General features: G+C 44.4%; 1 protein-coding gene across 1 annotated transcript; it reads left to right on the top strand.

Annotated features, from left to right (window-relative positions):
• The first annotated feature begins 1,897 nt into the window (after window positions 1-1,897).
• Window positions 1,898-9,865, top strand: ARMC12 (armadillo repeat containing 12). The gene is made up of 6 exons (XM_056845379.1): window positions 1,898-2,036; window positions 3,129-3,283; window positions 4,394-4,528; window positions 7,342-7,515; window positions 7,659-7,730; window positions 9,485-9,865. The coding sequence occupies exons 1-6, from the start codon at window positions 1,898-1,900 to the stop codon at window positions 9,863-9,865; spliced, it is 1,056 nt and encodes a 351-aa protein (XP_056701357.1).
• Window positions 9,866-13,750: the final 3,885 nt, after the last annotated feature.

The raw sequence follows: 13,750 nt of genomic DNA, 5'->3' as shown, positions 1-13,750 counted from the left end.
TGTACAGTTTTATCTGTCAATATAGCAGGCTGAAGATTTCACACACCCTATTTTAACATTTTCCTTGAGTACTGAAGAATGAACAAATGCCTAATGTGTATTTGTAATGCTACACACATAGTGCTGATTCCACACCATGGAAAACATAGAGATTGGGCCTAGAATTTCTGGAAGAGGGTTGTTATTGTTATTTGGAAAGGATGGCAACCTTAGGTGTGTCAAAGTCAAATGGGCTTTATAAGGCTTGCAGCCATATGCCCACTAGGGTTGCCAACCTCCAGGTACTAGCTGGCGATCTCCTGCTATTACAAGTGATCCCCAGCCAACAGAGATCACCTGGAGAAAATGGCCGCTTTGGCAATTGGACTCTAGGGCATTGAAGTCCCTCCCCTCTCCAAACCCCGCCCTCCTCAGACTCCACCCCAAAAACCTCCCACCAGTGGCAAAGAGGGACCTGGCAACCCTAATGCCCCCTGAATTGTTATACCAGTAGTAAATGACTGCTCCACTCTGGCTCACCCCCAGACCTTATTCCAGCTCTGACCTAGAGGACTCTGTCTCTTGGCCCTGCCCAGATATTTTGTATTTCAGGAGTTGGAAGTCATACCAATGGCATGTATTCTCCAATACGTCTGAACTCTGAGAACATTGGTGGCCTGGTGGGCAGTTTGGGCCTGCCTTGGCTTCCATTGAATCCCAGTGAAGGCAGATGGTTGAGGGGTGGTGATGGCAGCAGCAAGCTCACAATCCAGTTTCCCATCCTCAACTTTTTAGTGCAGCAGCTACAGTTTCAGTGGCTTGATCCCTGGAATGTCCAGTCCTCAAGAGGAGGGGCAATCCTGAAGAGCTGCTGCTGGAACTGCCACCACAACGTAGGAGAGCCAGCATGGTTAAGAGCAGTGGCGTCTGATCTGGAGACCCGGGTTTTATTCCCCATTCCTCTACATGAGCTATGGATGCTAATCTGGTGAACTGGATTTGTTTCCCCACTCCTACACACGAAGCCAGCTGGTTGACCTTGGGAAAGTTACAGCTTTGTTAGAGCTCTCTCAGCCCCACCTACCTCACAGGGTGTCTGTTGTGGGGAAGGGAAGGGAAGGTGATTGTAAGCTGGTTTGAGTCTCCCTTAAGTGGTAAAGTCGGCATTTAAAAATCAACTCTTCTTCATCATCTTCTTAGGTCAAGAGAGTGGGCAGGTGCAGAGTGGGTTCATGCTTTCACTTTCCTGCCCCATTGCCAGCTCCAGGTTGGGAAATACCAGGAGATTTTTGGGGTGGAGCCTGAGGAGGGTGGGATTTTTGGAGGGGAGGGAAGAAGAATAATAATAAGAGGAGTAGTAGGAGTAGGACTTGGTTTTTATATGCCAACTTTCTCTACAACTTACGGAAAAATAAAACCGGCTTACAATCTCCTTCCCTCCCCCTCCCCACAACAGACACCCTGTGAGATAGGTGGGGCTGAGCAAGTATGATTAGCCCAAGGTCACCCAGCTGGCTTCGTGTGTAGGAGTGGGGAAACAAATCCAGTTCATCAGATTAGCCTCCGCTGCTCATGTGGAGGAGTGGGGAATCAAACCGGGTTCTCCAGATCAGAGTCCGCCGCTCCAAACCACCGCTCTTAACCACTACATCACGCTGGCTCTCATAAAAAAGGACAGTACCTGTGTCCATTCTACAGATGAGGACAAAAGAAGAGTGACCTGTTGCACTGATGTCAACAGAGCAGGAGAACCCAAGGACCTTGGCTTCCTGACGCCTTGCTTTCTGCAGCTGCTGTGATGGTGTGCTGCAGATGTCATGATGGAATCTGGTGAGGTCACAAACCATGCAGTGAGCAGTCTAGCATTTCCATTGGAGGGCCTTCTTGATCCGGATCCCTGGGAGTTTAAGGCGAGGAGATGAAGTACCTAGACATGGTAACCCCAAAAAACGTGGTAACTGCGGCTACAGCAGCTGGCACAGTCTACCTGGTGGCTAAGACCATCATGGCAGGGATCAAGAGCCCTCCCTACAACCCAAAGCCACTTCCCTTAGCCAGTGAGTAAGAAGGGATACAGGGATATGGTGGAGCATTCCCACAGCATTTTATTATGTTCTAGAATTGGTTGTGGCAATACGAGAAACTGTTCGGCAGAGGGTGTGTCCATATAGCAGATTTTAAGTTGTACCAGTTGAGCTTGTCAGTGCCAAACCAAAAATTTGGGCATCTGGCCTTCTCGATCTCCCCTAAATTACCACATAGCAATAACGTGTCCATTTGCCTAATTACTTGCCCCTGGCACTACTGCATAAAGCTATGTTGTATGAATCAACTATAAGACAGGCTACCCAACAGCTTACAAAGGTTGACTCAGCTCAGACAGGAAGGACTCCACCTTTTCCCTACTAGGAGAGGGGCTGTGGCTCAGTTGTAGAGCATCTGCTTGGCATGCAGAAGGTCCCAGGTTCAATCCCTAGCATCTCCAGTTAAAGGGACTAGGCAAGTAGGTGATGTGAAAGACCCATGCCTGAGACCCTGGAGAGCTACTGCCGGTATGAGTAGACAATACTGACTTTGATGAACCAAGGGTCTGATTCAGTATAAGGCAGCTTCGTGTGTTCAAGATTGTGCCAGTTTTTCAGTCTCAGTTCTGTGGAACTCTGAAAGTGCAACCAAGGGATGTCCTTATCCTTGTGCTTCCTCACAATAGTTGCATTAATGAAATGCTGGTTCTGTCTTGGTCTCCTCTCTGCCCCAGCCTTGTCAAGTGGCTTCTTTCAGGGTCTGCATTGTTGTCTTCTAATTCCTACTCAGCATGTGCTCAAAGGTTGCCTTCTTTTTTTGTCCACATCTCTGCAGTGAGACAATCTGCTTAATGAAATGTGAATGGCTATGAGTTAAATATCAGATATCCCCAAGTGGCTGATCCTGCAGCTGGCATTGTATTCCTTTTAAGAGCCAGAACTCCAAGAGAGCAATTTGTTGAAAGAGGAGATTGCATTAAATTATTGCCTTAGCAGGGCACACTGGGCATTTTTATTTGTTTCAATACATGTTCTATTCATTGCTGGTTTAAAGTTCATTCTTTTTATCTTTTTGGCATTTTCAATGCTCCTTTCCTTTCCTTTCCTTCTTGCTTTTGTTGCCAGGACTTGCCATAGAGCACCAGGCTCCAAATGTGACTGTGGGGGACTCTGGAGAGCTCAGGGGACTCCTGCTTTCCCTCAATCCAAGCCTAGATGACTATGCCAAGAAAATGATTTTCCATGGCATCACACGGTGTGTTTACCTTCTAGACAACGAGGTGAGAATCCAGAATTGCAACATGCATGACATAGTCTGGAAAAGCAAGAAAGGTAGGCAGGCATGGGTAAGATAGCTCAACTCAGCCCCTGGATCCTTAAAACTTGTTCTACAGGATCCAGGTACACAGGATGGCATCAGGCCTGTGCCTTTAAACACAGATCTGCCAATAAACACATGAAGCAACCTTACACTGAGTCAGACCATTGGTCAATCAAGGTCAGCATTGTCTGCTGTGATTGACAGCCGTTCCACCACCCCCTCCCAATTTCTGCTTCTCTTCCTCCCACAACCCGTCCTCAGCAGCTTTTCTCCCAGTTCAGCTCACTTGGGGGAAGAATGCCGCCGGGGGAGAATGGAAAACAGAGATCCATGCTGGGCAGCAGAAGGGTTCAGAACCCCTGCACTGCATGCCCCTTTTGTGCTTGAAATCTCCCATCCACTCTGCTTTTCATACAACTGGCAGGCTCACATTTTCAAAGCAGAGGTCTGCTGCTGGGACGAGTAACACACCTTAGCAAATTGCTGCAAAAGGCGATGCAAACACCTGAGAAGAAAATGTATTCTAATGTATTAACAATTGGAAAGTATCATTCAATTGGACATTTTCTTGTGGGCTCCTTGTCTGAAGAGTCATAAGAACAATAAAATCATGATGCAATCAATTTTATGATCAAGACGTTGGTTCCTGAACTTCCATTTAAAATTATTTTCAGACTCTCTCCTAAATTCAGGAGGTCTAGAAACTTAAGGGATGGTTCATCCAAAGATAACCATTTACTTAGTCATAAAGTGGTTAAGAGGCTAGCTCAATCTCGTTAGATCTCGGAAGCTAAGCAGGGTTGGCACTAGTTAGTATTTGGATGGGAGACCACCAAGGACGTCCAGGGTCGCAACACAGAGGCAGGGCAATGGCAAACCACCTCTGAACGTCTCTTACCTTGAAAACCCTCTGGGGTCGCCATACGTCAGCTGTGGTTAAACCATTGGAACTAGTGGGATCAAGAGGGATTTGGCAGATGACAAAGTGTTATTTGGAAGTGAATGAGGGGGTTGTACCTGGTGTTTCACTACAGCCACATCACCCTCTTTCTGTGGTCTGCTTATTCAGGCAACTGCCTGTACCTGCGACGACATCGTACTAGTGGCCTCATTCCTGGATGATGAAGACATGGGCATCAAGATTCAGGCGCTCAATGCCCTCAAGGCCTTTGCTGGCATCTTGAAGTTCAAAATCAAAATTCAGGTGATTCTTTGCAGCAGTCTTTGTTCTTCTAGATCAGGCTTTTTGTCCATAAGGGTCTATTAACACATTCTTGTACATCATTCAATAATGCTTATTTCTATGTCTCACCATTGAATGACTTACAGCCGAATGTGTGAACTGGCTCTTTTGAAAAGGTGCTGGGAAATGCTGTGAATGCTCTACTCAGGGGATTTGATTTTTGGCTGCTTTTTTTTTAGAAAACCATGCAGGCACTGAGTGATGAATATGCTCCCATGAACTCAACCTTGGAACCAAAACAGATAAGACATGAAAGAACCCTGATTAGGATCTTCCAGATTTTTTTTAAGCTGATTAGTTGCACCATGTGGTTACTCTGAACCCTTTCCTCCAATGCTTCTTTGCTGGCTTAAAGTGCCTCTCTAAAGTTGCCATTTGCTCTGTGTGGGGAAAACTAGTTCATGTGGTTGTGCCTCTTTTCCCCATAGAGATTTGAAGCTTTGGAGGGGCATTTGAAAGATGCATGGGAGGAAAGGATGAAACTCCCTCCCACCCAGTGACCCTTCCCAGGTCTTCAAAGGTGCCTCCTGGCACTGCTAATTAGCTTTGATAGAAGTCAAAGATTTTAATCACGTATCTTTAATATCAAATCTGTTTTGAGTGTTCAAAGGAGAGACAGCGCATTAGAGTGTGGCTTGCTGTGATATCGCACAAAAGCACGGCTCCTGCTCCACTGGTCCATAAGGAGAAAAAATATATGAACATTTCTTCTTTTTTATTTTAAATGTTTATATCCTGCACTCTCAGCCCTTCCAGGCTCATTAAACAGTTAACAGCCATATCAAAGAGAAAATATAATAAAAAGGATCACCTTCTTGTTTCAGTAGACAGCAGCCAAGAGAAGACAGTGTGGGGACAGTCCTAAGCAATGAATTTGTCATCTCTAGAGGGCACAATTCGCTCTCAGAAAATAAGCCACAGGTGCTCTTGAAAACATACACTCTCTCATACTAGCGCCTGTTCTATGGCAAAAGCACTGTATCCCACCCACGCGTAAAAGATGGGGGGATAAGCTTGCCCAGATTGGGGCAGGGCAGAGAGAGGAAGCCATGCTTGCTGCACTTTTTCTTCTTCTAGTCTGCTCCTGCATTATACAGTGGGAGAGTATGCAGCTGCCAAATAATTTCCTTTTTAAAAATCCCACAAAACAAACGATTCACAAAATGATACCATAATGGGAATGGGGAGGCCACGACTTATGTCCTAAATAGCTACGATTGGCCTAGGATGCTCTTTTGGGCACAATAACGTTTCAAATGAGTAATGAATAGGGAGAGTGTTTCATTTTCCCAGGTATTAAATATTGCACCCTGAGCTCCTAGAAAATGAAATATTCCCAGAACAAAAGCACTACTGTGTGGGAAGAAATATACAGGCCTTGCTGAGCAATTAGGAAATGAATAAGCATTCGTTATGCCTATAGAAAAGCCTTTGCAAAGGTTTACGCCATTCTGAACTGTCTTGAGCCCAGTTTAGAAGCATTTTAATAACACAAGGAATAAACAAATAAGATATGAGGTGCGCTTGGTGTAGGCTTCCAGTTATCCCATGGAAAACCATTTCTGTTCTCCAAGAAGGGAAGCTTACATGGGATAAATGGTAGAAAATTGCCTTGTGTTGCTTAATCTCTATAGTTTGTTCTATTCATAGCCATCCAAAAAGTAGACTATTTGGTGAGGGGAGGGGTTGAATCTAAGGAAAGAAAGCTACATGAGGGAGGTACAGAGGCAGATGCTGGAAGCCATGAAGACGGGGAAGTATTAGTTTACCTTAAGACTGCAAAATCCATGCTACTTGACCATTAGCAGTGTAACCCAAAGCGCCTATTCTGAACACATGTGAGGGCAAGCCAATCCTACTCATTGATTTTAACTAGGGTTGCAAATAATGATGATAATAATAATTGGGCAGCAGGGTGGGATCTGGGAAAGGGAAGAGACAGCGGGTTGGGAGGGGAGCCAGGGAGTGGGCAACCCTGCTGTTTAGGCATGAGTCAAGGAAGGCGCTATGGGCAGAACCCAGCGGTTTGTGGCAGGTCCAGGGACCCAGCCCCATAGAAATGCTGTCTACTTACAAAAGTGTACTATTGGGATTTTTTTAAGCTAAGGGGGAAAGTGAAAAGATCCTGTCTCATCACTTGTATCCACCTTTGGGCTGCATTACTCTTTTCCAACTTTGGAGCCATGGCTGCACTTTAAGGGGAGCCATCCACGGATTTCCTCTCCTCCCCTATTCCTATTTTATGTGTGTATTTAGAAAAAAATCCATTCTGTCTCTTCAGAAACATCTATGTGCTGCCCAAACCTGTCCCCCTGGGAGCCCAGGTGCAGTCTTTTTACCTCTTGTGCTGGATCTGGGGCCTGTACATCTGTAAGACACCCCCGTTAATCCAGCCAGATTCGGAGGGCAGTTTCTCTTTGTTGAGATCACTTGACTTGTTCCTTGCCTTTTTGCATAGCTCCTATAATGCACCCCATACATTGTGAAGTTTTGAGATTTATCATATTTGGCAGGTGTTCAGGTTCCTATCATTTTTCAAAACTGCGATACATGTCAGTTCACCCTATACACAAAGCTTAGAGTAGAAATACTCACGCTGCCAAACTGAAGGGTAAAAATAAGTAATGCGAGTGTCTGGGCATGGAAACCATTGAAAACGTGGCGATCAAGGTTCTCAGGATACAAAATGTTGTGCCGAGTTGTGCGGTGACATGTATAATTCATGCTGTTCAGGAACTGGGTTTGTAACTATTAAATGCGTCCTTATTTTGCAGGAATTTGTCCCCCAAATTCTTGAAATGATCGCCAACTTCTGGGATAACGATATGCACATTGCTGGGTTGAGGCTGCTGAATGGACTGCAGCTACCGGTTCAAACTCATTCGCTGCTCAAAAAGCTTCTGCCTTCTTTGATGGACATCCTGCAGCTAGGGAGCCCTGTGGCCAAGGTACCCGAGGCTTGAGCCTTGCACTTAGCCAAAACCTCCTACATGATCAGTCTTTGAGGTCATGTATTGGTAACCAAGACACACGCACAAGGCACTCAGTTGTACTGACAATATGTTCTCGTCTTCTCCTCTCTCTTTTTTAGGTGCAGGTTCTAAAGTTTCTTAGCACGCTAGCCCAAAAGGAAGATCTATTGTATGACATCATGAACTGCCAGGTAAGAACTACCATCCTGTCTCCATTGGGGACCTTAGGAAAGAGAGCTGCAATGGGCAAAAAAGGAGGGTAAGACTAGATATTTGAAATCTGCTGCAGCAAAGGAGGGCCACTAATAACAACATATACAACATATGTCCTTGCTGGTGCCTGGGATCTGTGGCTGATTGCACTAAAACACACACAAACACATACACATGAAACTGCCTCATACTAAGTCAGACCATTGGTATATCAAGATCAGTGTAGTCTACTCTGACAGGCAGCAGCGCTCCAGGGTCTCAGGCAGAGGTCTTTCACATCATCTGCAATCTGACCCTTTTAACTGGAGGTTCTGGGGACTGAACCTGGGACCTTCTGCATGCAAAGCAGATGTTCTACCACTGAGCCACAATCACTCTCTGTTGGCCAGACGCTGGACTAAGCCATCTATTCTGCAACGTGTTGACTCCAGGTTGAGGGAGGAGATGGGTAAGATACTATCTGATATCCCTCCCTTGATGAATGTGCTTTGGCTCCTCCTCTATTCATGCAGAGCAGCAGCCACTAGCCAGAGCATGAAAGAGGGGTGGGCCAATGAGAGCGGGCATGGGGATGGTGGAGCAAGGATGCTGCTTAACCCTTTGCTTTAAGTAGTGACAGGTGCTGCTGCTTGATCCTGACAACCACCAGCACTTGCTGGCCCTTCTGCCTGGCAAAGGATAAACTGGCAATACTTGCTTTATCTTCTTCTTCCTCTTCAATGAGGAGGGGGAGGGGAGTTGCTTCCGGCAGTGGCCCAGCACTGTGCTGTGGAGGGAGCAGGCTGGTTCCAGAGGTAGCAAGGAGCAGCTGTCACCCCTTGCCCCTTCATGCAGGACATCAGCAGTGGTGAGTCTCCACAGGAGGATCTGGTAGAGCAACCAAAACGATCGGGGGACTAGATAAACTGCCCTATGAGAAGCAGTTGAAATGCTTAAGGCTGTTTAGCTTGGAAAGAAGGCGGTTAAGGGGAGACATCATAGAGGTCTATAAAATTATGCATGGTATGGAAAGTGTGGACAGGGAGAAGCTTTTCTCCCTCTCTCATACTACTAGAATGTGGGGTCATCTGCTGAAGCTGGAGGGTGAGAGATTCAAAACAGATAAAAGGAAGTATTTCTCCACACAATGCATAGTTAACTTGTGGAACTCCCTGCCCCAGGATGTGGTGATGGCTGCCAACTTGGAAGGCTTGAAGAGGGGAGTGGACATATTCATGGAGGGCTATCCATGGCTACTAGTCAAAATGAATACTAGTCATGATACATACTTATTCTCTACAGTATCAGAGAAGCATGCCCATTATATTAGGTGCTGTGAAACACAGGCAGGATGCTGTTGCAATCGTCTTGCTTGTGGGCTTCCTAGAAGCACCTGGTTGGCCACTGTGTGAACAGACTGCTGGACTTGATGGGCCTTGGTCTGATCCAGCATGGCCTTTCTTATGATCGGGCCTCCTCCTGCAAGTGAGCAGTAAGGGCAAATTGTAACTCCCAGAGAAAAAAGTGCTCCTGATATTGAGAAGGAGGGATTGCCATTAAGTCAAACAGCATCATGGATAGGGCAGGTCAAAGAGGGGCCAGATCCTGCTACTGACACCCAAAGAAACAGTGCGGCAGTGGTGGCTCCTTCTGTCCTGCAGCCTTTCAGGACTCAGCAATGGCTATGGGGACTTTGGCAGCTGCCTGCAGATGTTGACTCATGATGCTGACCCTGATTCTGTCCCTTTCTAAGGTGCACGCTGACTTCTTGACCCTCTTCCAACCTTACCATCCTGGAAACCTCCTCTTTGAAATGCTGGTGTTTGTGGAACGGCTAAGCGAGGGACGTCTGACTCCCCACTATCAGTCAGTGAACTGGCAGTACAATGAGTTGTCCCTTCATGAGGTCCTCTTTGGAGAAGACTCCCGTCTGTCTGACCGCCTTCTCTCCCTTATCATTCACCCTGAGGAAGAGGTGCAAATACAGGCCTGCAGGGTCATCTTGAAACTCCAGCTTAGTGATGGCACAGAGATAGCTGCTGCTGGTGAAACTGGTTCTAGACTCAGTAGCTTCCTCTTTGACTCTGTTGGCAACATCACTGTAGCTGAATCCACATTGATGTCTGAGTGTTGACCCCTTGCAGAACTGAAGAGATAATTAAATTATTACAAGCAGAATAAGGCAAAGAAACTAATAAATTAGTCTGGGGAAGAAGTGATGTGGTATGATTCCATCAGTAGAAATGGTCCATTTTCACCAGGCAACTATTGCAAAATTAGTCTATAGCACAAAAAAGTCTGAATATTTTCTGCACCTAAGAAAATTAATACGCTTGCTGTGATATGAATTTTCCTAGGCAACAGGTGAAGTGGTAAGTACATCATCTATCAAGGCCAATATTGTCTACTTCTGGGTCTCAGGCAGAGAGCTTTCCATCACCCACTTCCTGATCCTTTTAATTGGAGGTGCCAGTGGCTGAGCCTAGGACTTTATGTATGCAAAGCAGATGCTCTACAACTGAGCTACAGCCCCATTCATTGCTTCTCATCCTTTCAACTATCTTAGCCGATATGATGCTACTAGGATGATTTCTGCTCCCAGATACCACATACTTTGAAGAATCAGTGGGAGCAGTGAAATTGATGGGAATGCATACAACACATGTTGGCCATGGTGCCTCAAGAGCATACATCCCTATGGCACCTGCACACAGATGTCTTGTTGTGACTCTTGATACCCGAGTTGTTTCAGGAGTTGCCAATAAACCTTCCACCAGTGCCCAAATCAGGAGGAATTAGTTGCAGGAAAAAGCTAACGGTACACCAGCTCTAGAACCAAAGTCTGAGTGGGTTGATCTGGTATTTCATGAGCAGATCCTACTAGATGTTCTACCTTGTTGGACAGATGGCATTCTGCCCTAATCAATATGATGCTGGCCTCCCAATAAAACAACAGGGAATTCATACCCCACTGCCAGTTGATGTAGGTCTAGAATCTGACCCTGGAAGGTAGAGTGTGACGGTGATGTGAGCCTGGCTAGGATCAGGTCCCAGCCACGGTTTGCCAAGACATTAGCTGCCATGGCTGTTTTCAAATTGAGCTGCAACCAAAGAAAAATTGACCAGGAGGGGATGTTTGGTCTTCCTTTATGAGTGCAGCCATCACAATACTAGAATCATTCCATCATGGAAGAAGAAAATAAAACACTTGTCCTAGTCCCAGCTTTGCAGGTCAGTTCATACAATCCATATGGTTTGCTGAGAATACGTATTGAGTGGAATGTGCTACACTGAACACATGCATGCAAGAATGTGACTGCCAATTTGTAATTCAAATTGTCATGTGACTGCCAATTTGTAATTCAAGTAAAAAGAATTCTGAATGTGCTGTCATGGCTGGAAAAAGACTTGTAGGTAGGATTACAGAGAAAATATAATCTGCTCACCCTTATCTAAAGTTCAGCATCGCAGAGTGGCCTAAGTGTTTAGCCTTCCTCATATGACACCTCGACAGTCTTTAAAAAATACAGACAACTTTGAATGGTCAAAGTTTTCCCTTTGAAAGGTCAGAGTTTCCAATATTTTACATTTTAAAACTTTCCCATCCCTGCTTAGAAGTTCCGAGAAGTCTTACCTGTTTCTTCCTGTCAAACTTTCTGCATTTTGCCATGTCTGAAATTCAAAAAAGATTACAGAAGAACTTCCAGACCAGACAAGAATACAGGGAACGAAATTTATGAAAACTGATAAAATCACTGTGGGATTTCTGAAAGTTGTTAACAACTTAGGTTTCACAGTCCAAATATCAAGCAGAGGATCTCCCCAGATCAAGACAATTTGGTCCAGTGTTTTACATTAGAACATTTATTTCTCAGAGAGAAAATATAGTTTCAGACAGTCAGATTATAGTAGGTAAAATTAGCATTTTTTTCTTTACAAGCATAGAATTTTATTACCTCTTATACCATCTGATATAAACAGTTCTAGAAAGCAAATAAACTCACTTTCTACAATAAATAGAGCCATCTGTGCTTTACAGCAGATTGACAAGTCACGTTTAGGTCCCATAGCAACAGCAGGATAATTAACCAATTCAAATCCTGAAAATGCAGTTTTAAAAACATGAAATAAAAGTCAAATGCGAGATCTTAAAACAGTTGTACACAGGTCACAAGTCCACAGCTGAGCTACAACCTGGGAAAAGTGTATGTTGCTTTAAATTAAGTACACTGTGTGCATACAAAAGACCCAGCAACATAACTGAGGACTTTAAGAATGGTAACAATTGGCCTGAATAATTTAGAACTGTATTTTACAACTATGTACATAAGTTCCTTCTGTAGCCACACTGTTTAGGCATTACTGACTTTAAAAAAAGATTCCTAGTCACCTTCTTTATGTTACAGATATTTTCCATAAAGTATGGTTGTATATAAGATGTATCCCAATATATAAGATGTGGTACTTTTTTAAAAAAGCAGACCACATAGAAATGGCAGTGATTCCCCCCTATATTATTAATCTTTTGTTCCACAATCTTTTTAATATGAAAAAATAAAATAATAAAATATTAAATTGAAAAGAAAAAATGATGATTTATTCAAATTACAATCTTGCTCTGCACTTTGGTTCATAATACTTAAAAAGAAAAGAAATCTAAGGTACATCAGGATTCAAACATGAAATACTTTGTCAACTTGCAGACTTCTGCAATCCCTGTTTTTCCAGCACATGCAAGGTAAAAAATAGTATTCTCTGGGGATCTGTGCTCTATTTTTAGCAGATCTCAATAATGGAGACTCATAGAGCAGGGAAGTGGAGGGTGAAGCATGGGAAAGTGAAGGGGGGGGGGAAACTGCAATATATTCAGGTGAGCAAGGAGACAGAGAACCATCTTAATTTAACGCAAAAGATGGGGAAGATTTTCTGGGTAAAGAGGAGTTGCAGTTTGACACGGATGCCCCTATCCGAAGCTGCAAGCTTCACTGTACATATGGCACTCAAGGCAAGCAGGGACTGCATCATTCAGATCTGGAGAAAGTTCTACACATGCAGCCAGGTGCGCAACCCCCCCATCTCTCTACGGGCAATGGAAACAGGTATGTATATATGTATTATCTTCTCTAAATGGGCAAGAGGCTGATCCTGCATCCAGCAACCATCAAGATTTATGCATCATGGAGTCAGCGATGTGAATGGGGCAGCCACTAAGAGATCTGTAAGCAGCACCTTCACACTGGGGCTATGGATACAAGTTGTGTCTTCCTCAGCTGTTAACTATCTAACGAAGCTGTTGTCGCAAATCAGATGCTTTCTGAAAGATATTTTAAAACACTGTTTTGCCCAGTTTTAATAATGTATTGACCAGAAGTTGAAGCTCCTGAATCATTGAACTGAAATGCAAAAACCTACTTCATAAACTTAATCACACACAACTTAAGTTCCTTCATAAACTTAATCACACATAACAGTGATTTCTTCTTCACATTTAAAGCTCTGACATGTAAATGTGTATGAGGGAAAGGGAGAACTCACCATAATGTTTTCTTTATATTTTCTGTTAGATTGAACATGAAAACATATAACATGTTTAAACCTAGGCATAAGATTTGAAAAACTAGGCTGTAAATGTATAGAGGCAACGAGGCAAATCAGAGCCTTAAAAATGACATGGGAAAAGCATGATGAATATTACTGTAAATTTGGCACACATGAGTCTTCTATATTGGGGCTGTTTACATTGCTGGTGGGCTCCAGAAAACTCTCCAGGACTTGCTGAAGACTGAAAACCAAAGACACCTGGGGGGCCTTCAGTCCCACTCAGCAAATGAGTTCAGCTTTCCCTCCTCATATAACCTGATCTAAGATTCTGCCAAGGCATTTCAGTGCAGCTAATCCTGACATCCTCCTGCTGGTCAGACCACTCCTTCACTTCCTCTCCTGCTGGTTCTTCATTGACAGAAAGAAAACCAGGCAGACTTTTGGCACATATCAGGGACTTTACAGGAGCTTTCCCTAT

This window comes from Euleptes europaea, chromosome 2 (genome assembly GCF_029931775.1).
Source record: "Euleptes europaea isolate rEulEur1 chromosome 2, rEulEur1.hap1, whole genome shotgun sequence".
NCBI classification, from domain to species: domain Eukaryota; kingdom Metazoa; phylum Chordata; class Lepidosauria; order Squamata; family Sphaerodactylidae; genus Euleptes; species Euleptes europaea.
This window is presented reverse-complemented; position numbering and strand designations above follow the sequence as displayed.

Excerpts from the sequence above, each read along its gene's own strand:
- ARMC12 (XM_056845379.1), top strand. The coding sequence starts at position 1,898 with ATGAAGTACCTAGACATGGTAACCCCAAAAAACGTGGTAACTGCGGCT. Across the intron at positions 2,037-3,128 it reads AAAGCCACTTCCCTTAGCCA|GACTTGCCATAGAGCACCAG; the intron begins GTGAGTAAGAAG and ends TTTTGTTGCCAG. Across the intron at positions 7,731-9,484 it reads ATGACATCATGAACTGCCAG|GTGCACGCTGACTTCTTGAC; the intron begins GTAAGAACTACC and ends TCCCTTTCTAAG.